We start from the raw sequence: 25,262 nt of genomic DNA on the forward strand, positions 1-25,262 counted from the left end.
GAGCAAAATTGTGTTATAAACCAATTTTGGAATTATGGAGCAGTTGAGGTGAAAAACATAAGATCATGCAAGAAAGCGCTTTTGCAGCTCGTTTTTCTGAGTAAACAAACTGTAGCTGCAGACTCCAGAACACCAGAGCCGCTCTGGTCAACAACAAACGTCATTTAAAGGGAGAGATGACAGTCACGTGGTCATGTCAGCTTCCTGTTTACCGCCTGTTGTACCTTCAGACTGTAGTACACAGATTGCAACACCACTCTGTACTGCTGGGGCTTTCATCCATAACAAACATTTGCAGCACTGAGACCCCACAGTCACAGGCTCCAATACTGCATTACTTTAATCCGTTTATCATCATGGCCGTGGTTACTAAGGAGACATGAAGACGTGACATTGACGAAACGTGAGCAGGCCAGGAAGGATCCGGGAGATTTCCTGACTCCAGCTGACCGGAGTTGCTGAGAGTCCGCGATCACTTCAACAGATGTCTCAAACAAAACAATGGTGATGTGGAGGACTACAAAGGTCGTTGATATCGTCTCAAATGAGTATTTCGAGGTTTTTGAGTTAGTGGAAACGACCAACCAACGCCTGGGAAGCTGAACTAGCCTGTTAGCTAGTCGTGCTAACTCCGGTAGCAGCAGCTGCCTTGGTCCGAGTGGCTGGCTGTGCGGGCTGGCGACAGGGTTGTGTTCGGAGCGTGGAGCAGCTCGCCGGTGCCCTGAATTCAGGAAGACTCCCCGGCTCTGGCCCCCTCAAGCGGGCAGTCAGGAAGAAGCTGGCTGGGAAGGGATGGCCTGGTCGGTCTTCCCGTTCCCGAGGACAAGGCTCTGCGGTGTTTGAAGGAGGTCGAGTTCGGCTCGAGGCCACCACCGCGGGTCGAGGCGCTATGATGGCAGCCTCCCCCTCCGCGGCCGGCGGCTTCACGGCCACTGGTGTGCCGGTCAGAAAGAGCGAGGAGATAGCAGATTTGATAGATTTGTTTTCCAAGATGCAATACAGAGCAAAGGAAGTCACTCCTCGGGTAAGATTGGTCACTCAATGTGCTTCAGCTACTTCACCATCTGCCATTCTCTCTTGTGTGAGTAACAAGCCGAACTGCCTTGCGGAATCAAGGAAATTAAAGTGCCCTTGTACACCAGTAAAACATACTCTGTGGGTAGTGATATATAACCTCTCAACAACCTTAAGAAGCACTGCTCTGTTCGGCATACATGCGATCCACCAAGCTAGACTGTCTGTAAATGTGTTGTTCTGCATAGACTCAGCGTTCTTGATGCATTTTCTGCCTCTCCTGTATTTATAGCCTCATTAATGTCTGAAATGGATATGATTTTGATGAAAAACCACATTGCTAGGGGTATTTAATTACATTTTTGCCCTAGGAATATAATCATCTGAGCTGTTCTCAAAATGTCATTGTATCTTCGATATGCTATTGCTCAATCAATAAGAATTCAGTAAATTAATTTGTTTTAAAAGAAAAGTAGTTGTTTAGGGGTGGAAAACAACAACATGTTTAATCCCCTAGATCCAGATTTTTTAAAATCACTATCCTTGAATTATTCCCTGAGAAATTAACAAAAATGTCAAAAAACACCCCATCTCCCAATGTTACAGAAAGTGGGAAAAAAATCCTGGATCCGTTTATTTGGATCCACACCAAAAGTTAATGAGGTCTATTCTGGGCTGAGACCCATCCTCCATCCAAGTTATGTGGAACACCATTCAATAGTTTTTTTGTTAACCTGCTGACAAACCAACCAACAAACAGACAAGGGCAAAAGCATTAACTTATTTTTTACAGGGACTGACGTCATTGTAATAAATGTATCATCAAGCTAACTGTATAGTGGTAACATTGGTCTTGAATGCTACATGATTTATATCTTTGGATATACCTTCCATACTTTAAATTCCTAGATATTTATGATTGATCAGTGAATGTGGACTCCGTGGCTAGACCTTTAATATATCCAGTTTAGTTAACCATTTAGTTCCATGCAAAATGACCCATTTCAAAGTTCTGTCATTTTCCAGATTAGGCTCTTTTTAAACCACAAGTTTTACTTTTGTTGTGTGTTTCTTTTCAGGTGGAGGAGATAGAGAACCGTTGTCTGGAGTTATTTGCCAGAGATTACAAATACAGTATCATCCACAACGCCAATGGAGAGGTGTGCGGCCATTACCCCCGGCAAATCGTGTTCCTGGAGTATGAATGCACAGATGTTGAGAGAGACAGGTACCTCTCCACTACTCAGTCTGTCCATCATGTTCAAATACAAAGTCCAGTCCACTCAGTTACCAATTACCCTTTTGTGGTTGTTTGTGTCACTCCTCTAATCATGCACATCTTACTGCGATGCGGGGAGCAAAGGTCAGCCTCCATCTCCAGGCCCTCTGAACGCATCAAGGCAGCACAAGTATAAAGTCACTCTTCTATCACATGAGGTCATATTGTAGCCTGAAAAAAGAAATTTGCTATGATTCAATAAATGCTCATTTCTCACTGCTGATTAATGCATACTATTTTCCACTGTAGTGCTGGAAATGGACGATGTGCTCTACCATAGACAGCAGCATAATCTTCCATTTCATAGTCTGGTCCACAGTTTCCCACGGTTAAAGTAACACACTGGGAAATAACTTTTGAGTCATTCATAGCAGCGTGTGTGTAGAGGTTAATTGAAAAATTGTGAACAAACACATTTACAAAGAGTAAGTAGTAGTGTTGGAACAATTTGTCAGTCTGTAAGCTGATGGGGAGAAATTTAATTTACAAGTTATCTATCAAGCAAAAACACGAAACATGCACTGGTTCTAGCAAAGGGTGGCAATAAGACTAAAATCCTCACTCTACAACTTATTTTATATACCAGTATTGATATATATCATGATATAGTGCATTTTCTGGAAAATCATCAGGGAGACTGTTTCCAGATAAAGTATCTATTTTTGTCTTATCCAGTTAATTACATACCTGAAAAATCCAGGTCCATCACTTTCTTGATATTTTTTGATGTCCTGGCTATAAAATAATGATAAGCTGGGCTGCCTGTCTCACTCCTCACCAGATGTTGGCTGCATTGCTGTTTGCCAACAGAAAAGAAGAAGAGATTTAGCCATTTTCATGTTGTTTTGTTGTTTCATTGTCAATGAAGATCTCTATCAAAACTGCCTTGAAACACTAATGTGGAAGCAAATGGTTTTCACACGAAACCAGCATTTTACATTTTAGATGGCTTAAAATAGATGTAGTCTAAATCACAAAAAAACCCTTTGTTGGTTTTTTGGCAGTTCACTCTGGATTAAATTAAATGTTCTTGTGGCCTTTAAGATTTCCCCTGTGACTTATTTAACCCTTTAGATAAACATTCAAGTGTTCGTCTTTTCATTGCCAGAATAGCAGCAGTCAGGCAGTTAAGTGTTGGTAGTGAATGTAATGAGATAATCAATGGTAGTTAAGTCCCGCTGAATGTCCCACTTAACTGTAACTTACATTTCAGAAGATAAGAATTGATTATGTGGAGGCGTCAGCAGTGTTAGCTTGTTTCAGCTGACTCTAAAGTGTGTAGTTAATGCTAACTGTTGTGATGCCAAGTGCTCTATAGTGGCATTTTCTGTATGACGTGCTGAATTAGTCTGAATTGGACTGACTGATGGATAACATGCTGTGGTTTGTGTGTGCAGGTTTGAAAGCACAGTGCAGATCAGTAAGCTGCAGGACCTGGTGAACCGGAGCAAGCTGGCTCGCTGCAGAGGGAGGTTCGTCTGTCCGGTCATCCTCTACAATGGCAAGGTACTGCTGCTCAGTCTCTACTCAGAGTTTCATATGGGTTATATTCCACTTTCTGTTCACAAGCAACAAATTCAAAACATTGTGTTTAAGTCCTGTCTTTATTGTTTCTGGTGTAAATTCCTGTAAATTCCTTCCTTCCTCACTATTTATAGAGACCTGCCGTGCTTGTTTCCATTTTGTTTGTTTTCTCCAACATTCCTAATTTCAGTTATTATTTAAAGGTACTATAGCCAAACTGACATAGATTGCTATTATTGGTTGGTCACAGCCTTTCACAGATATATTGGTATTGACGTATATGTTTTCTAATATGCACTGATATGAAACTTCTTTGTAGCGATTATAAGCTTGATACCAGAACTTATTTTACTCCCTAGTATCAGTAGCGGCATTGCCCCTAAAATTGCTTTGGCTCTAAAAGGTCCAGGAGACTTTTTTTTAGAATAATCCTTTTTCCCACATGTATAGTTAGGTTTGTATGTTATGTACTATGAAAAGCATTTACAGTGTTAGTTACACAATTACACAGAACATGACCCAACAGGTTAAAATCACAATTGTTCAGACTTTGCTCATGGACCACCAGACACAAAAACGATGTATCTGTTTCCATGAGATGCAAAAAAAAAAAAAAAAGGGGGTTTGTGGTCTCAGATACTGTATGTCCCCTGCACTAAGAACAAATAATGGCAAAACAACACCCAAAAAACTTCAAAGTGTGTTACAACATCAAATTCGTGTGGTTTAGGTTGCATTTGTCTGTGCTTAACACTGTCAGACTATCAATACATCTGACGAATGAGACTGAACAACCCTGTGGATTGCAAAAGAAGGTGTATTTAAGGCAGAGAGAGGTTGAGGGATCCCTCATGTAACAATGCAAACAAAATTCCAACTTTAGAGCTGCTATGCATTAAATCTTGTGCACTAGTCCAGTATGTTTTCTATACAGTCAACAAGAGTCAATATCAATCATACAAATATCCTTTTTCTTTCTGCCACATGTTTGTTTCACCTTCAGTACTCCTTGCATTGTTCACCCCTTCACAGATGTTGGTAAAACACCTTCTCTTGACATGGGAGTGATTAACAGCAGCTGATTGCAAGACTGTTGACACGATCAATACTCATTTAGTTACGTGTTTAGTTTTCTCACATTCAAACCTCAATATGACTGCTGCAAAAATGTGAAATTATAATGCCATCATGTAGTCTTACTTCCTCTAAAAGAAAACATTGCCTCGTTCACATCTTAAAATGAGTGCATTTGTTAGAGCCCGACTGATACTCGATTTTTGGAACCAATGCCGATACCAATATTAGGGAGTAAGTAATGTGATTATCAAACACAGGTTTTGTAACAGAGGCAGGATATTTACTATGTAAACAATATACTGTTACTGAAATGACATCAGCACACAGTAAATTTCTCTGCGAATTTAATGATTATAAATCACCCCAGGCATGATTTTCTGCATTATAATTCCTATATATTATTCTGCTAATAATCCATGGCAAACGGATATCATGCTCTAGTATTTGTAAGAAACTGTTCTCAAAGACAATAGCAGCACTGCAACTTTTTACTAAAACACACTGTGACGGGGATAAAAGCAGGGCTGGTTATAATATAATGAGCAGATCTTCTGTGGCCACCTCTACCTCTTTTCTGTATGTTTAGGCCGGACAGGTGACAAGACTATTAATAATTTTTCAAGTTCACATGCTGGTATGAGCAGTGAAACGGTGCTGATCCTGTATGGTTTGTTCCTCATTACAGCATATATGCCGGTCGTCCACTCTGGCAGGATGGGGGGAGCTGTACGGACGCACAGGCTACAACTACATCTTCTCAGGTACAACACTAACAGACACATGCATACACACACATACACAAAACATAAATTTAGCCTAAACAGGGGAAGTTGTGATTGTCTTATTTTCCATGGGAGGTTTCAGTTCCCTGTATGCTCTCTGCCCTGTAGTGAGTAGTTGCAGCAGTTGTCAGACAGCTGCCAAAGTTTTCCTATTTGGACTTAATGTTCCTCTGAAAAATGACTGCAGGTTAGCTTCATTCACAATGAGTCAACAAATATAAAGAAATGTTTCTTTCCGGCACATATTGTGATGTGTAAGGGATAATGATCAGCAAAGTGTCCATTTTCAGGAATTAATGGACAACATGGAGGCCCACTTATACCATGGTCATTTCATGTGTTTTGCGATCATAGTATAACATTTTTCACAAGCAGTAACTCAGCAGTAACTTTCCCTGGTAACACCTGAGAGTTTAGCTGAAAAGAGTCATTACAATTCCATCAGGTACTCATGTAATGGAAATGTTGTTCACTACTCCAGTAAATAGGATGGACCTTAGATACAACTTAGCTAAGGTAGATAAACTAGTCTGCTCAACTCAATGAATCCTTTGGTTCAGCTGTTAGCCAGACATATTATGCTAGCAAGATTCAAAGTCAACAACATTGTGTACGGTCGACAAACGGTGAATATAATTCACAGCATGTTTAACAACAAGACAAACTATCTAACCAGCCATGTCACTGTCCCCAAATAAAATTAAAAACCTTTCACTAACAAATGAGTGTCTGGTTGCAGACTGAAGTAGTGAGTTAAACAGTGAACAGGATGTGGGAGGATCTCTTGATACAGTCAGCTCAGAGGAACAGTGTAGCAGCTGTAGTGAGGAGTAAACACACATAAAGTCAGTTTAATTAAATCAAAAGGGTTTACTCACCTATTCAGATTCAGACAACTTTATTAATCCCACCAGCTTGCCTTGCAGACATACTAAAACATACAGTAACATGAAGACACAAAAATAGATTAGTAATAAATAAAATAAGTATAAAATAGAATAAAATAAAATAAAATAGACCAGCAGATACATGGAAAAACACAGGAGGCTTTCAATAAAAGATTGATAAAAGCAACACAGGATGACGGGACTGATGAGTTAAGAGTTATCCATTACTTGTTACAGACAGTTAAGCCAGTGGACACTTAGGTTACCACATTTTAATTTACTACCACCCTGAATGTAGGCTTCTTGTTGCAGCTTGTGTGTTACAGCTAACCTGTGGCATTCAGGGAATGATTCTCTCTCATTTTAGATACAGGATATCGCACCATTCAGAATGGTGAACAGGAAGTTTCAATGGAACTAATTAAGGAGTTCCAGAGGTGTCCTTATATCAAAACTTAATTTGCACCTTCCAGCCAATCAGAATCGAGTATTCACCCAGACCATGGTATAAAATAAATTATGATGGAAGTAAGCAACAACCATGGTATGCTCTAGAAAATGTTTGCTGCAGTGATTTGTGTTAAGTGAGCTAAAATATGCAATGTGCAATGAGGGGTTATTATAGACAATATATGTTCACTTTCTTTCAGTTGAGTCTCCAGTTTAAGTGGGTTTGATTATGGCTGCAGCTCATAATTATTTGTATTATGTATTTTATGACCCCCCCACAGTAATTACTCAAAAGAGGTCTAACATAAATAACCAAGCCAAGTTGCAGTTAAGAAGAAGATGATGTTTTTAAATAAACCACAACCGAACAAAGGGAAAATCCCCCCCAAAAATCAAACAAACAAACTGATGGGCCGGTCAAAATAAACAAAATAAGGACAGCCTCCCAGACCAACCCACAAGGGCCGCCGGAGCTGGGGTCTAACCCTCTACCCTAACACAAAGAAAAAAACTAAACCTAACTGAAACAAAGCCACGAAAGCAGGACTACTGAACCCCTCAGATAAACGCAACAAAACATAATAACACGGTCAGCTTCCAGGCTAACTGACTGCTGCTCTGGTCAGATGGCGGAAGGAAGAGAGAGTAGCCCCATTCACACTGCCCTTTGAGTGCGGGGATCCTGTGCCAATTCTCAGCATCCTCCTCTGTGTGAAAGTTTCAGATGCGGCAAGGGGTGAAATTTCGCTGCGGCTCTGATGCGCCTCCGGAGGTAGTATCAGAGGCGCAGCAGAGGTGGATGAATGGATAAGCCAGTGGCACAGAGTGGGGGCGTGACGATCTGATGGTGTTCACTGTCTGATAACTATACAGATCCTTCACTCAACAAAATAAAGAGAAATGTCCCACAAAGCAACGTTACAGGACCAGCAGTAACGTAGTAACTGGTAGTGTCTTTGGCAACTTATATGAGGAAAATAATACTGCAGTTATACGTGGAAAAGCCTCTGTCCTCCTGTCTGTCCGACCGACTCTTCGTCACATTTCTGCCCGAAAAACAGTGTCTGTCCCCGGCAAAAAACTTTAACTCACCAAGTGTTTGTCTCCTTCACTATTGTGTTGTTGTAGTTGTAGTTACTGTCTTGAAACAAATCACTGCGACGTTCAGCCCTTCTGACCGAGACTTCAGTTAACTTTCCCCCAGAAAACAGCCTCCCTCCCCGCGAGTAAAAGAGTCAGACAGTGTCCCGTTTACTGATGGCGATAATGTAATTATGTAATTTAGAGAGAAAAATGTAACTTTGTCACTTTCCAGGATGTTTGGTGGGTTAGGATCTCAATCACAACACATTATAACAGCATCCATATGATTATAAACAGTCAGCGTGTACATGTTTAGATTAACAGGAGGACACTGGGAAACACGTTGAAGAAAACACACAGCTGCATCATCATGACGTGTACCGTCACGCCTCTTTTGGATCCGCAGTGCCGGCTTGCTGTATGAATTAACACTGGTGCGTCTTTACGCCGGAGCTGCTTGGTTCTGTGTGAACAAACAAAGGTGTAGAATTGGCGAACCTCGGCTGCGGAGATAATGCAGAGTCTCTGTGTGAAAAGGGCTAGTGAGAGCCTAGTGCCCTGCCCCCTCTTATGGTTGTCCTCATTCAGTCAGACCACTTTCACCTGGGAAGGCAGGAGCCTAAGCATCAGCCACAGTTGCGTGTCCTGGCCAGCAGTGCATGTAACAATCAATTGCTGTGCTGATAATTTTCTCAATTAATCCATTAATCATTTGATTTACAGGCCAAAATGGGGAAAGGGAAAACAGGGAAAAATTTAATTCATGATATCCTTATAATAAAAATGAATATTCTTAAATATTCAAAATAATATTCAGCTTACGTGGAACCATCAAATATAAATCAAAATGTCAATGATTAATCAGTTATTAAATTGGTTGTCAGGTAGTTTGATTGTTTGACTGCGCATGTTTCTGATTGAATTTATCGTTACTTTGTCAATCCTTAATAAAGTGTGAATTACTCTCAAAGTTATGTTTGAATGTATTCTGATCCATGTCTATGGTATTTGAAGGAAAGAACTCATAGCTCAGCTCCAGACCTGCTGTCTGCAACAAATGGTATATGATGATGTGTAGGTCAAAGGTGTACACAGGTGTAACATTGGTGTTAGGTTTCTTTACCTTCAGGGGGTTCTGTGATGCAGTAACAGGACCTCACGCAGTGCCAAAGTTTAGGACTTTTAGTGTAGGTTCCTGATCTCTAAAGTCGTTTTTTTTTTACATATGAACATATGAGTTGCCCTTTCACACATGTAGCACACTGTTTTTGTGGTGATATCAACACTACTTGAACTTGTCCAAAATATGAACAGAAGACTGAAAAACAATATACAGGCAAACAGGAAAGAACACCAAATAGTTGTAACATCAACATCATTAACATGACCACTCTCGCTTTGAATTCTCTTGAAAATCACCTGCTCTGCTCATATATGAGCTCAATAAGACATTACACATTGTACTAGGGAGCTGGCAGGGTAAAGTCCAGGCCAATTGATTCGTACATTTGTGTTCACACATACAGCTCCTCTGGGTAATGTCTGAACAATTTCAGGATAGCAGTGCCTGTATGAAAGGCACTTTAAATACTTATACATGGCCTAAAACAGGTTTTGTGAACCATTAGGTAAACAGGTTATCTGGAGAAGCCTGCAGACCCAGTCTGCTGACTGGGCTTTTACATTACCGCCATTCATTTGGCAAATGCCTTTATACAAAGCACTTACAATAAGTGCATTCAACCTCCATAAGAACAGGAGCGAGATGTCATCAGAAAGTGCATCCTTCCCAAACAAACAACTAAGAGTGTGCTCAGAGTCACACTTGCTGTATCAACTGCCCGTCTGTAATTATTACGACAAACACAAACAGTTGCTGGTCCACCTTAAAAGTTCTATGAGGACTGAAACTGCTAAAATCAGAATGGAATAGAATAAATTAATATTCCATTAAATGCAACAAAAATAACATTAAACATAAATGTAGGCATTAACTAATTTTTAATGTGACGTAATTTGATATTTTGCCTTAATCATTTACTTTTGTATTAATTCAACAATTTATTTACTTTCACATTTAATTAAAACAATTTTCGTTTACATTTCTTTATTAATTTTTGCTTCGTTATGCTGTTGTGGGGGCTATCAATTAAAGTGTGTCATGGAGTCAACTTTTCACTTATTGGTTGATCGACACCAGAGTGCATAGATCTGACTACACATGCCTTGCTCCCACACCGGAGGCCTGGCTCACTTTGGGTCTTCAGCTAGCAAGTTAGCTTGCTAGTCTTAATGTAGTACGTGTCTATCATTTTTTCAACCCATTCTGCAGTCATGTGGGGCCTGCAAAGTATGACAGCTTCAATAGCTTGCATTATAATGATATGGGGATATTTGCTACTTGTATGTTTACAATGGTTTTTGAACAAAAATGTGTTACACATTTTTAAAAAATCCCATGATGCTTAGGCCTAATATTCAAAATCCATATGTATCAAAAAATCTATATTTTTGACATCTCTATTCTGTACTGCAACTCGCTGTTACTCTTATATATGTTCACACAGATCACACATCAGTGATGAGCAGAAACTGGGTAATCATTTTGGGCTGCTGATTCATTTGTCGGGCTTATAATTGTTTTATAAATGTCATACAATATATACTTGCTCTGCATAAATGAGCATTAGATAAATACATGTATTATTTAAGTTTGTATGTGTCCCTAAAATGATACTTATAATGACATTTTCAGTTGCTCTTATTCAGTGCCTGTTCCCAACACAATCATGTCCCTTATATCTGACTTAATATTTGCAGAGCGAAATGGCTCTAAAAGATACTATATTTAGAACTTAACTTGTTTTCAACCCTGAAACCAACCCAATAGGCTAGTATTTGAAATAACAAATGTTGTGAGTTTGTGTCCTAATCATTAGCCTCACTTTGAGTGAATATATTCTGTGTTTTTTTAGGGGGTGCTGATGATACATGGACAGAGTCTGAGGAGGTTCTGGAGGATGACAGCGCAGTCAGGTAATCAGTTCACTTTAACTAGATTAGTGCACAATGACCATCTGACACTGGTGTGTCGATGAGCTCAGGCCATGTGTGACACTAATCACATGTGACAACAATAAAACACAACAATGACTGACCTCATTGTAAAAAAGGAATACATTACTGACTGAGATATGGCTTTTAAACGTGTCATCAAAGTAAAACATCTTGCCAGAGATAGTCCATTTTATTCTGTTAATTTCATTTTCCTCCTTTCTTCCTCTCTCCTCCTTTACTCCCTCCACACACTTTGTGTCTCCCTCCTTCCCTCTCCTCTCTCCTCAGGAATGGGGACTCCCAGCTCTTTGACAAGGTTCGAGGTCACGACATTAAGCTGCTGCGTTACCTCTCAGTTCGCTACATCTGTGACCTGATGGTGGAGAACAAGAAGGTTAAGTTTGGCCTAAAGTAAGGAACAGCACGGACTATTTCTTCCACAAGCTGCCTGTTATTTAGGTCACTGTTTCCACTGGACTTTGTAGAGAGGCATCTGACTATTGACTCTTGTGTTTGGCTTCAGCTTCTGCCATGAATTGAGTTAGGAGACTGAGTATGCTTGTGATTTTCCAGCTCTGTGTATATACACAGATCTTGGTTCTCGCTGTCACATCATTTATCATATTTTAGGGGCTAATCCACTGCAGTTGTTGATATTGGCTGGTAGGTTACATGTGAAACAGATGGTGCTGGTACTTTTTTGAAAATATATATTTCACAAGAGATGGTTGACTGAAAATGCATAGTGAATGATCAAAAGAGCAGCTAACATATGAGGACCAACCCCTAACCCTAAAGAAGGATGCAAGGAATGGAATAATGTTAGCCTAATAGTAAAAGGTAAACAATCAGTATAGCAATTATTCAACAGCATGTTAAAGAATGATTTAAATACAATGTAATACTTCAAATTCTGAATTATAAGAACACTAACAATCAAAGGTTGGGTTGGAGACCATATTTCCACTGCCAGCATTGTCCTTTGCATATGTGCCAAAATAAACACTGATACTGCTATTGCTGTGGTTTTGCCCCTTTGGTCAGTAAAGAGGCCCTGTATTGTGCACAAAAATACTGTATTTGCCCATGAATGTTCACAGTGATTCTCTTCTGGCTCTCTGCAGTGTGACTTCCTCTGAGAAGGCGGACAAGGCCCAACGCTATGCAGACTTCACTTTGCTCTCTGTGCCTTACCCAGGTAAGCTCCTTGTGTTAATGCTCTCAGTCACTCCAGTAGAACTCCACAATGAACTGCAGACCAACACTGTACGCGAATCCTGCGAAATATCGGAAGTAGACAGGTCTCCGTATTGTGGTGCCGTCTCCCTACAATATCCATGCGTTTGAATGCAAGCTATCTTAAGAAATGAACAGATTTCTACTTTTACCTTTTACTTTCTTTATAATGTTACTCTTGACAACAATGTTTAGGACATCAGGGAAAACCTGTGTAGTCCTCAGCAGCTTCAACAGTTGTCAAAAACATACAATACAAAAGCCGTTACTTGACGAAGAGCGCCCCTGTCCGAGACCATAACATTACTCTGTTCATAGATTCATTGTACGTGCAGAGGACCAATAATTATCATTATTGTTATCGTTTAATTGATTAATTCATCACTTGAATGTGGTAGGTGGTCAGGTTTTTTTTCTGTTTCTCCATTATCTATTCTGACTTTTGTTGTTAGAAATGTCTAATATGTAAAATCTGAATGATGTTGAGATCGCCATCTTTATGAGGTACCTTCATGATTAACTGGGGACCACTGTCGAACATTTTCAATCTAATTTTGTCAGCAGGCAGCAGCAGAAACTGAGTCACTACAGCTTACACAGCTCTTTTTTAACACTGTAAAAATCCTCCTCAGTACATATTTTGGTCAAAATCCTTTAAAAACACAACACATACATCACATTTATATCACACATCCTTATAAAAGTTGTTCTATAACTGTCACCTTTTATAAAAAAATAAAAAATAAAATCATATTACCTACTTCTAGGAACAGACTTGTGTAACATAGAGGGGAAAAATATTTTATTTTCAAATGATCGTTTTTCGTCCTTTACAAAAAACGGACAGCACAAAATGAAAGTAGAAAGTAGCAGAACCAAAACATTTGCCCTGTTTTATCATTATGGAATAATGGACAAAAAGACATGTTAAAATTATTGACATAATGTTCAATTTAAATAAATCGGTCAAATCAGACACAACACACTTTCAAATGTCATGAAACAGGATTTAAAAACATAATAAAATAGTTTCTCACTAGCGAATGTGTTAATATTCTCGAACCATGTAAAAGAGATAACAGTTTATTATTTGAATTTTGAAGAAAATTCCATCATTTATGTAAATATGTCTTTCTTGTCTTTTTTTAGGATGCGAGTTTTTTAAGGACTACAAAGACCGAGACTACACAGCAGAGGGTCTGGTGTTCAACTGGAATCAGGTACAGAGCCTGCTGTGAGGCTACCCAGTCTGGGATTAAACAGTTGTTTGGCTCTGTAGTATTGATCTGATATCACTGTGTCTTCACTGACAGGACTATGTGGACGCTCCTTTGACAATCCCTGTGTGCTTTACTCAGAACTTGAACATTGACTGGACACAATATCAGGTGACCTCCCCACCTCTCCCCTCCCCTCCTCTCCCCTCCCCTCGGGTTGTGACTCAGTTTCTCTCAGTACGTGTTTGTGGTGTGTCACTGCCATCTGTTGTTCAACCTGCAAAGTGCTTTGGTCATGATTCACAACCACTTGCACTGCACACATACATTAATATTCACAGTGTGGTTTAAACCTCAGTGACTCATGTTGAGCAGCCAAACATAGTTTAAACCCACAGACCTTTATTTTAGAAGCCAGTTAGCATATATGTAAAGCTGCATTTGAAGAAATGTGTATAAAATGATGTTGCAGCCTTAAACAACAGGGTTGGTCTTAAATATTTAGTTTAATTAAACAAAGAACTGGAACAAGCTGATACAGAACATGCTGTATGATTCTGAAGATGATGTTTTCAACTTAAAGGGGAATTGTAAAGGGCTTGGTTTAAATCCTCACTGTGCAACCAAAGCTTTAATTTCTCTGTCGAATCAACAGTGTATTTACTCTTATGTGTGTGTTGTTCAGTCTTGGGACCTGGTGGAGCAGACCCAGAACTACCTGAAGCTGCTGCTCCACATCATCAACAGTGATGGTAGGTGGTGGTGGTGATGTTGACGGGAGGAGGATCAGATAAAGTTGTGTTGAGGGTTCATAGTAGTTTTGGACTGTGGCTGATGGCTGACTTGCTTATTCCTTTCTTGTATTGATAGAGAGCCAAATGTTTAGTCAGCAGATATCAAAGTGAGGCCTTAAAATACTTCCAGACTTTAGCAGTACTCAATTAGGTATTCAATTTACAATGACACAGAAAAAAATCTAAGTTGTCCATAGTCATTTTCAACCAACTGATTATTTGTAATAACCGAGAATATTGATCGTTAATTTACTTAATTAGTTAATTTTGATTATGGATTAATAATTTGAGTCTAGTTTCAGCTTCTCAGTGTGCAGATTTGCTGCTTTTCTTTATCTTGTATAACTGTAAAGTAAATACCTTTCCATTTTGGATTGTTTGCCAGAAATAACAAGCAACTTGAAGTTGTCACCTTGGGTTTGGGGAAATTGTATTGTGTTTTTTTAAAATAATATCATGACATTTTTATAGACATAATGATTTATCAATCATTCATGATATAAATAATCAGTTAGATGCAGCTCTAAAAAATGCAAGTGTGTGGTGCTTGTTTCAATTCACCTGTTTCAAGTGTGTACTGCTGTGGCCCAGAGCAACAACTATGCTAATACCCCCAGGAGAATTAACATATCACAAATTACTGTCTGTGTTAATCAGCTGCTCAGACATTATGTGACACGCAGTGAATACACTGCATTATGTTTTATTATACCTAATCAGAATATAGCATTTTTTTTTTCAGTATCTTTATTTAAACAGGAGAGTAACTTAACAGAATCACCTTTTACAAAAGGAGAAAGTAAAGGTGAAAAACTGAAAAAGCATTTTGACCAATCTTTTTTTTTTTTTTTCAATAACTGAAACTAAACATTCCTGTCTTACAGCTTGGCTACACTGCACACTACGTGTCCACTGTAATCAGTGAAATTGGCTACACCAGGCAAGACAGCAGCACATAAATCGTGCATATTTGCCACGGAAATACACCAGTCTTTAATTTATACTTTTTGTATAGAGGCCCTTTTATACAAAAATGTGTCAAAGTGTCAATACTTTGTTAAAATGAACTGCCTGTATGCAGGAAATGACTACAGCTGGCATTGTGGTTTTGAGAGTTTCTATTATAATTTATTGTTTCCTCTCACCAGCATCATTTGATAATGATTGATAGTAAAAAAAATTCGATGAGAGCTTAAATCAAACAGGGCTCCCCCTTTGGGGTCTTGATCTACCAGTCAGATGGTGGTTGCACGGTGACTGTAGATGTTAACTTATCCATATTACACAAACTGAGTGAAAAGTGAGTTTCATAGCACTGCCAGGTTGATAAATTTAAGACTCAATCCCAAAAATGAAAGCTCACCGTCTTGTTTTGACCTGAGACTCACACAGCCATATGCAGTAAGTGCAGTTGTAGTCAGTTAAAAGATACATTCCGCTGCACATCATTATGTTTTCAATGTAACAAAAGCATTTGGGTCCATGTTAAAACACAAATCAACAGCCAGAGGCTGATGGTGTGGGTTTTTACTTTTTTTAACATTGATCATAGCAACTAGGGATGAACAATTACTTGAAATAACATTGAACTCAAAATATGTTGAAGTGCAATATGTCAATTTTTTGATAAAGGTACAGTAAAATGTGTGACGTGTGTTTGTGTGGTTCAGACACCAACAGTTGTCGCATCATCATGATTTTAATAGTTTTTTAAAAATTAAAGTAGTGCAAAAGTGATAATTCCCTCTAATTGTGAATCATATCACAATTATAATATCTTTTGAAATAGACACTATGATATTTTTTTTATCATTATTGTGCAGCCCAAATAACAGCTTTATCAGGCGATAATATGTCAGTGTTGTATCTACATGAAAAAAAAACTGAATGCAGCACAAACTAGTTCTTTGTTGCTCAGTTTGTAGTCTATGGAAGGAGGCTGAGGTTAGTTCAGGTTAACTTATGTATGTATGTGTACAACCTATTAAATACTGGTTGTTTAACATTGATGCTAGTGTCCTTAAAGGATAGTTTGATGTTTATATTGGTGGTGTGATGATAACTGAAGGATGAATGAGTGGAGTTTACTAATGTTGTTTATTTACCACTGCAACACTGAATATGTTTATTTACAATCTTACACTTCTGTCTTCATTCAGTCTTGTATCATCTGATTTTTGGATGTAGGGCATTACTTGCTAAAGGAAATCATCAGGTGTACATTACAAAATACTTGCTTCTCCATTGTAATGACCCTGTCTGCTCATAATGAACTTATGATTTTAAATCAGCACATTCCAGTGTAGCTATTGGTCTTGAATGTGAAGATGTGTGTTGTTGCAGATGAGAGTGGCCTCCTGGTGCACTGCATATCAGGCTGGGACCGAACGCCTCTGTTTGTGTCCCTCCTCAGGCTCTCTCTGTGGGCAGTAAGTTCTCACTTTTTCTTCTCTTTCTTGCCTTTTATCTGATGTATTCTCCCCTGGTGTCTCGCCACACGACTCCCCGCCAGACGGCAGCTCATTTGGCCCCTCCAACATTCATTAGTGACTTCAGTAATCCCATGCTGGATCCATCTGCCTCAACCCTGCCCACCCTTCTCATTCATATCTCTCCATATAAAACTCATTTACCATATCAAACATGCACTATAATGAGTTTCTTCTGTCTGCTCTGCCTTTATTAAAAATAAAACCCTATGTTATAAATATGTAATTTTTTTTTCTCAAGATATGATCCACACTGGCAGCTTCTCATGAAATCACAGACCACACACGGAACTGTCTTTCAAACAGAATTTTAAAAAATACAGTTTGGGTGTTCTGAGCTGGATGACGTCCTGTGGGTGATTGGCCCGTGGTGATTTATTTAACAAGGGATGTTTGAAATATTTGATTCACTCATGTCATGTATTTTTCACAGGATGGTGCGGTGCATGCCAGCCTTGAGCCGGCCCAGATCCTGTATCTGACCATTGCTTACGACTGGTTCCTCTTCGGGTAAAAATAATCATCACTATCATAATTTCATGACTTCCCCATGAGCCATAATTCACAGCACATTAGTCAGCATAAATACTTTAAAGGTGCATGTGCCGCTTCTCATTGCCATCTGGTCTGAGAAGCACTGTGTTTGTCTACGATGCATAACTGAAAAATGACTGGCTGATGAAGCATGGAGAGCAGTGGGAGAGGGAAGCCAGGACAACACAGGGCCGCTAGTATGCCTCTTGACCAAGTCTTTTATCCTCCCACTCCACATTTTCTCTCTCTCTCTCTCTCTCTCTCTCACTCTCACTCTCACTCTCACTCTCTCACACACACACACACACACACACACACACACACACTCACACACTCTCTTGGGATTCTCCTTTCATAATAACCAGCACAGTCGCTCCAATTTGAGCTCATCAGAGGCAGTCTCGTAAAAAGGCCCTTCACTGCCAGCTAGCCTGTGTAATTATGCATCAGCAGGCTTGCCCAAGCCCTCAGGACATTGTCCAAGTAGAAAGGGTGTGGTTGTGTGTGTGTGAAAGAGAGAGAGAGATGAGTGATGAAGGAGTTGGATAAAGTAGAGAAACAGAGGGAGTGCTCATAGGTGCTGTACATGCTGGACTTAACCTCATCAGTCACTACTGAATCATATTTGGACTTGAGGTTATTTGTGGAGTAATCTTTGATTTCTGTACTCAGCTGTAGTCACTGTTACAAAATCACTCTCAGGGGAGTGTAGTAGATTCTGCACCAGTGCTCGTAAACCTCTGAACATTTTTTTTAAGTAGTCAGTGTATGTTAATGGGGAAAACAATCAAAAAGCAAATCATGGTCCCCAGTGAAGTCCTTGACTTATGCTCTGTTTGGCTGAGTTAAAGGGTTCACTTTGCCCTAATTCCAAAATAAGCCTTTCCTCACTCAGCCCTGAGTAATATCCAGCGAAATAGTTTAATTTTATGTATGGAGGTTTTAGCAATGCTTGGTCACCATGGTGCCACAGATTTCTTTGTCAACTACTTGATAGGAACAACTCTTCGGTAGTAAGAGGATGCCGTGAAAACAGTGACTAGTTCTTTAATCATAATTGAATCTCACTGACTTATTACATCTGGTACTCATATAACAATGTTAACTAATGCAGGTTTAAGGAATTTTTTCATTTTTTTAAGGTTCTCTGCATGGACACAATGAGATTTTCTTGAGTAGTTTTTTGACATAAATTAGTAACAACCGGCAAATAAAGCGTTATATTTTTCTGTCTCTATTTGCAGTCATATGCTGCCAGATCGACTCTCCAAAGGGGAGGAGGTAAGTTTATATTACACTGAAGTTTTACATATTTTTTCTATGATCAGAATGATTTAGCTTTAATTTACTGAAAAGGGACTGACAGGAATGCGTTTTCATCATCATCCTGATCCTGCCAAATAATATTCCTTGTGGCAGTTTTTGAGGTCGAAATGCAATTATTGTAATTGTCAGATTGTGAGAAAATTCCAAACAAAGTAAGGGCACGTTAGTGTTTAAATTGAGTAATGTGTCAGCAGAGGAAAAAATGATTAATTGAAAACATTGGAACATACTAAATTGTGATCCAACTGTACAGGAATTTGCAGCTTTATCTCCAGGTTTTGTTCTAAGGGTCATCAGGAATGTAATGTGCCAGATAAAACTGTGCAATTGCAGACGAAACATTTGGAGACTATAGACCCAGAAAATGCACATTGTTCAATAAGTGGTCTAAAAGATCAACATCAGTGTCATGTTCTGGTGTCTCTGTCTGCAGAAAAACCTGTATCTACACCAAGAGCAGTTTCTGTGGAACAGAATCAAATATAGTCCCTTTTCTGTAGCTGCTGGCAACAGCTCACTGTGGTGTTGTTCACTTCACACACACTACTGTTTCACGTGAAATAACAGTATGTATGAGGACACCTACTGGGTAGACTCATTTATCTTTGATGGCTGTGTTTCTGCTCTGATCAAAAATGCTTTTTTCTCCTTCAGATTTTCTTTTTTTGCTTCAATTTTTTGAAGCACATTGTCTCAGAGAAGTTCTCTGCTGTAAAGAAACTGAGGTGAGTTCCTCCATTTATCTTATTATGTTTTATGTATGTCTATTATCTTTCTTTCTTTCTTTCTTTCTTTCTTTCTTTCTTTCTTTCTTTCTTCTGTTTCCTGTCAGTCCGTCTGTCTTTCTCTCTGTCTCTGTCTCTCTCTGTCTCTCTCTAGTTAGCAATTTTCTGCTTGTCTTTTCTTTTGCTAAAGTTCACAGTAACACAGATACAGTAAATAACTAACTCACTGAATGACCGGTTTCTGGAGGCAAGCGTCAGCCGTGTGAATCAAGTATTCTTTCTCTTCTTTTGATTCCCGATGATTTCATCAACATAATTTTTTTTGTTTTCAGAAGGAAGAATTCCCACTTCAAAGACAGTGAATTCAATGTGGAAGAATTCTGCCAGTTAAGTAAGTCTGTATGTCTCATATATTCCTGCCTACAAACAGGGTACCTCTGATAGACCTTTAATGGCGGTGACTCATTTAACAATCACATATTATATATGATATATTTTATACAGTGCATTCAGAAAGTATTCAGACAATCTACACTGAATACACCTTAACGACAAAGTGGAAACATGCTTTTTGCTCTGTTATGCATTGTCAGCTGTGAGACCTTTTATATAGACAGGTGTGTGACTCTCCAAGTCATGTCCAATCAATTGAATTTACAGGTGGACTCCAGTCAAGGTAGAGAAACATCTTAAAGATGATCAAGAGAAATGGGAGGCACCTCAGCTAAATTTCAAGTGTCATAGCAAAGGGTCTGAATACTCATGTCAATGTGATGTTTCAGTTTTTCTGAATGCAATAATTTCAAAAATTTGGAAAAGTTTCCACTTTGCCATTACGGTGTATTGAGTGTAGATTGATGAGGGGAAAAATAATAGCATAAGGCTGCAACATAACAAAATGTGAAAAGAGTGAAGGTGTGTGCGTGTGTGCGTGCGTGCGTGCGTGCGTGCGTGCCTGGAAGATCAAAAACATAATGGTGGCTAGGGTTCAAAGTGCCATGCTGCCTGGCATGGACAAATGGCTGATCGAAGGGTTGGACTCAGGTCCAAGATGGTGGATCACCACTTGTTTCTTTGATAGGATAGGGAAGAAACACAGAAACAATGGTGGTGCTCACACCATTAGCTCACTGATATCACATGTAGGTGTGATATGGTCCAGGCTGAAGGAGTGTGTGTGTTGTGGTGCCAGGTTAGAGAAGATGGTTAGTTGTATGCCAGGACCCTGAGTCTGTGTGAAGCATAATTCAACTAGCATCAAATTAGCCGCAAACTAAAGCAAACTAATAACCTGACTACAAAATAACACCTGAAGAGTGAACAAACACATTGGTTGATGTAATGCACGTGTTCAATCTGAGTTCAAAAAGTCCTGTGCTTATCCGTGCTATGCTATGCTGTGTGCTTTCTAGGCCCAGTTCAGCGTTACCAGTCTTTGAAGAAAAGGTGCTGGTGGTTCCTTAGCTGACAAGCCAAGCAGGAGAACGTTGTAATCCCAATGTTGAACAGTGCTGTTCTTGCTTTGTATATCCTCATCTAAACATATACAGTGAGCCACACAACATGCTGTTAAGAAAAGCTCTCTTCCAAGGCTAGATGTTTATGAGCGTAGTAAAGCTGCCACGTGCATCTCGGAATGTCTGGCAGACATCTCCACTTGGACAACTGCCCATCATCTCAAGCTCAACCTTAGCAAAACTGAACTCCTCTTCATCCCAGGGAAAGACTGCCCTCACATGGACCTGTCAGTCACTGTCGAGGACTTCACGGTATCGCCTTCATCGACTGCGAGGAACCTGGATGTAATCCTCGACGACGGACTATCCTGCACTCCCAACATCACCGCGGTGGCCCGATCCTGCAGATTTGCCCTTTACAACATCCGCAGGATCCGGTCTTTCCTCACAAAGGAAGAGACGCAACTCCTGGTTCAATCACTGGTCATCTCCCGCCTCGACTACTGCAACTCGCTCTTGGTTGGACTCCCAACCTCTGCAACTAAACCATTGCAACGTATCCAGAACGCTGCAGCGCGCCTCATTTTCAATCTACCCAAATTCTCCCATGTGACCCCCCTCCTCCGCGACCTCCACTGGCTTCCTGTTGAGGCCCGCATCAGATTCAAGACCATGGTGCTGGCCTTAAAGGCCGTCAACGGAACTGCACCCATCTACCTCTAAAAACTGATCAGACCACACGCCCCTGTGCGAGCACTTCGCTTAATAGCATGACTCCCCCCCCCCCCCCCCCCCCCCCCCCAAAAAAAAAAAAAAAAAAATCATATACACTTATATGTTCCTATCTTTAGCACTTATATCATAGCACTTATGAAAGGTATCCTTGATAAATGGCAGCTACTTTGCTCAGATGAGGGCTTGAATATTGTTTCTATTTTTTCTACTTTATCAACGGTGATATGTTGTGGTTTCTTTCTTGTGACAAATATACTTATTGTAAGTCACTTTGGACAAAAGCGTCTGCTAAATGCCCTAAATGTAAAGCTGTCTGTGGGATTTCAAATGAGGTTTTCTTAATTCTGGAACAGAACCCACCAGTTGTAGTTTCACTTCAGCTCTCTAAACACCTGGGTCTTTCCTCCTACAATATGTCAAAAGGGCTACTGTGAAAAATGTCTGTCAACTTAGTAATGGGAACTAACAGCCCTGCTGTATGTTTGGTTTCAGAGTCAAGGGATCGTGGCAGTGTGACCAGTCTGAGCAGCGAGTTCTCCCTCATCACTGAGGAGGCTGGCGGTGCCTCCAGCCTCACCAACGATACTGTCGACATGTTCTCCAGCCAACAACAGGCCTCCAGCTGGTCAGTGTCACACACAGGCTCATAGAGTCAGGGATTTATTTCTCTGTTATACCATGGTCTGGGTGAATACTCAGTACTGATTGGCCGGAAGGTGTGAATCAACTTTTGATATATGGACACTTCTGGACCTCCTCAAGTAGTTCCAGTGAAACTTCCTGTTTACTGTCCAAAAATAATGCGCCATATCCTGTATCTAAAATGAGCAGCATCAGCTGGTTGCAGACAGCTCGACTGTATGACAGACTATATAGGGATCTTGGGTGGCAGTAATCGCTTCAGGGTGTCCGGTCAGGACACTGTTGTAATGTTCAGGTGAGTGCATTAATAAGAGGCAGAGTCCTTTAATCCAGTTCAAGCTGTTTATCGGCGTTTTGTGGGTGAGTGTGTGGTTGCTGCAATACAAGCACAACAATACAGACTGATTAGAAATAAAGTACAACGTAAACATAAAAATAAACTGAGCTAGATATATATCTATAACCAGATAACAACTGAAATACAGCTCCAGATTAGTTATGAACTTAAAGTCAGCATTAATCAATTAAACCTGAATGAGTATTAGTCTATAGGCTTAGATGCAACATAAGAGGGACATACACTGTCACTGATCAATTAACATTCAGTGCGCAATGTATAAACAACAGAGATTAGCAATACAGCAGCATAAACCTCTGAGGCTATTGCTAGTTAGCAGCTAGCTCCACGTCATTCATTAGTGGCCAATTGTTCATCACATTATACAAACCGATGGCAAAACTACTGCTAAGTCATCAAAATAGACTCATGGATAAACACAACATCAACAGAGTGTAACACAACAAAAAAACACAGAAACTTACATCTTAAGCGACGCACACACTAACGATCGTTCAGCCGATCTGTGTCTCTGCACCGGTATACACGTCCGTGGTGCGTTCAAGGACCCAGAGACTGTTGGAATTTTCATGTGCGGCATAAGCTTTTGTACCTTGATGCTTGAAATAAATTAAATAAAAAAGAAAAATCATAATATTTTATTTACAACCCAAAGTGTAGTCCCTCAGTGCATCATCCTGGTGAGTAACCCTGTTTGATTTTAAAAAGCTGGTAAACTGACTTTATGTGTGTTTACTCCTCACTACAGCTGCTATGCTGTTCCCTTGAGCTGACTGTATAAAGAGATCCTCCCACATCCTGTTCACTGTTTAACTCACTATTTCAGTCTGCAGCCGGACACTCATTTGTTAGTGAAAGGTTTTTAATTTTATTTGGGGACAGTGACATGGCTGGTTAGATAGTTTGTCTTGTTGTTAAACATGCTGTGAAATGATATTTACTGTTTGTCGACCGTACACAATGTTATTGACTTTGAATCTTGCTAGCATAACGTTAGATGTCTGGCTAACAGCTGAGCTGAAGCATGCAATGAGCTGAGCGGACTAGTTTATCTCCTGTTGCTAAGTTATATCTAAGGTCCGTCCTAAAGTATTTACTGGAGTAGTGAACAACGTTTCCATCACATGAGAACCTCTGTAATGACCTGTAATGACTGTTTCAGCTATTAGTCAAACTCTCAGGTTTTTTCCAGGGAAATGGAGTTACTGCTTGTGAAAAACTTCATATTTTGATCATAAAACACACGAAAATATACACAGTTTGTCTTAATGTTTTTTTCTTTGGCAAGCGACCATGGTATAAGCTGGATAATGCCCTTCACGGTGTCCATTGTTCCATCAGGAATTAACTGACTTCACGGAGGCCTCCATGTCATACGTTAATTCCTGATAATGGACACCTTGTCCGACTTTAGCCCTTACTAAATATTTAATCATGTGTTTTGGAGAGTTAATATATGTGTGTTTATCATTCATATTTAATCAATATGTTTGAGTTTGAGAGTTTCCATGAACACCAGCCCTCAGAAAAACATGTATGTCAGGGCTCAGACTGAAAACTGCACCGCTTTACAAAAACTGAAGAGGCAGCCTTGGTCAAGGCGTTCTCTGCTACAGGTGCCAGTGAGACACTGAAATATGAGCAACAGACATAAGAGATAACACTCACCAATTGATATAGTCCTTAAAAAAGCCCAAAATTACCTGATGGTCCACAGCTGTACTGGAGCTGTGTCGACAATCACATGCAAAACCTCACCAAATCAAGATCACCATGATCTGTCAAATCATACTCTATGTATAATCCCTGGGGCCAAGGACAACACTTTTCACTTTTAATACTTACGCACAGGAAATGGGTCAAGTCCATAACATACAAACCCCAGGGGGTCCTAACAGCTCTTAGGTCATCCAAGTACATATATACACAAAAACACATATTTACAAGAATCACTATAAAAAATAGAAAAACAAGGAAAAATATGCAAATTCCAACCATAATAGATTCACACAGGCTTTCCCACACGCACCCGATAAGTTTGTGAGAGTTCAGGGCTGTCATACTGTGGAATCAGCAAGTGCTTGAAGACTCTGATTGACTTTGTGAGCCCCAAACCTTGTTGACTGTACTCAAGGTGAACAACCCACAATGCATTGCATGGTGACATTAAAATGTTATTGACAGTAAAATTCAACATCATAAGACAGTACAAATATCCATCCCATATTAACCTCACTATCTCAGTGATAGTGATGTTAGTAGTAGCAATACATTGTTTATGTCCAGGAATGCACTTGCACTTCACTTTCAAACTTGGTGTGTTGAAGGATGACGTGTCAAAAGAAAGAAGAGAAGTGCAACATGGCAACGTGAGCCAGACCCAACTTTTTATTTTTGGCCAGGCAACAGTGCGTCATGCCAGAGCTGTCTTTGTTCAGACCATCTCTGTGCCAACGCAGTGGTCTCTTTCAGTGTTTTTTAATGCAGTGCTGATGTCCATCCTAATAAGGCCATGGCCCCAGAATTGGACTGATTTGGAACAAAGTAATGAAACAGCATCTTTCTCCAGTTCACCATCAAAACATGTATATTAGGT

General features: G+C 39.8%; 1 protein-coding gene across 1 annotated transcript in view; it reads left to right on the plus strand.

Moving 5' to 3' along the window:
* Window positions 1–211: 211 nt before the first annotated feature.
* mtmr14 (myotubularin related protein 14) overlaps window positions 212–25,262 on the plus strand; it is a 32,527-nt gene continuing 7,476 nt past the window's right edge. Inside the window, exons 1-16 of the mRNA XM_073467464.1 lie at window positions 212–1,024; window positions 2,094–2,242; window positions 3,691–3,799; window positions 5,580–5,655; window positions 11,072–11,132; window positions 11,442–11,564; window positions 12,278–12,351; window positions 13,539–13,609; window positions 13,703–13,777; window positions 14,292–14,358; window positions 16,744–16,829; window positions 17,323–17,399; window positions 18,668–18,704; window positions 19,404–19,474; window positions 19,807–19,865; window positions 22,159–22,291. Of these exons, the coding sequence (XP_073323565.1) occupies window positions 890–1,024; window positions 2,094–2,242; window positions 3,691–3,799; window positions 5,580–5,655; window positions 11,072–11,132; window positions 11,442–11,564; window positions 12,278–12,351; window positions 13,539–13,609; window positions 13,703–13,777; window positions 14,292–14,358; window positions 16,744–16,829; window positions 17,323–17,399; window positions 18,668–18,704; window positions 19,404–19,474; window positions 19,807–19,865; window positions 22,159–22,291 (1,403 nt within the window). The 5' untranslated portion in view covers window positions 212–889. The remainder of the gene's footprint in view (window positions 1,025–2,093; window positions 2,243–3,690; window positions 3,800–5,579; window positions 5,656–11,071; window positions 11,133–11,441; window positions 11,565–12,277; window positions 12,352–13,538; window positions 13,610–13,702; window positions 13,778–14,291; window positions 14,359–16,743; window positions 16,830–17,322; window positions 17,400–18,667; window positions 18,705–19,403; window positions 19,475–19,806; window positions 19,866–22,158; window positions 22,292–25,262) is intronic.

The sequence above is a fragment of the Pagrus major genome, chromosome 6 (genome assembly GCF_040436345.1).
Source record: "Pagrus major chromosome 6, Pma_NU_1.0".
NCBI lineage: Eukaryota > Metazoa > Chordata > Actinopteri > Spariformes > Sparidae > Pagrus > Pagrus major.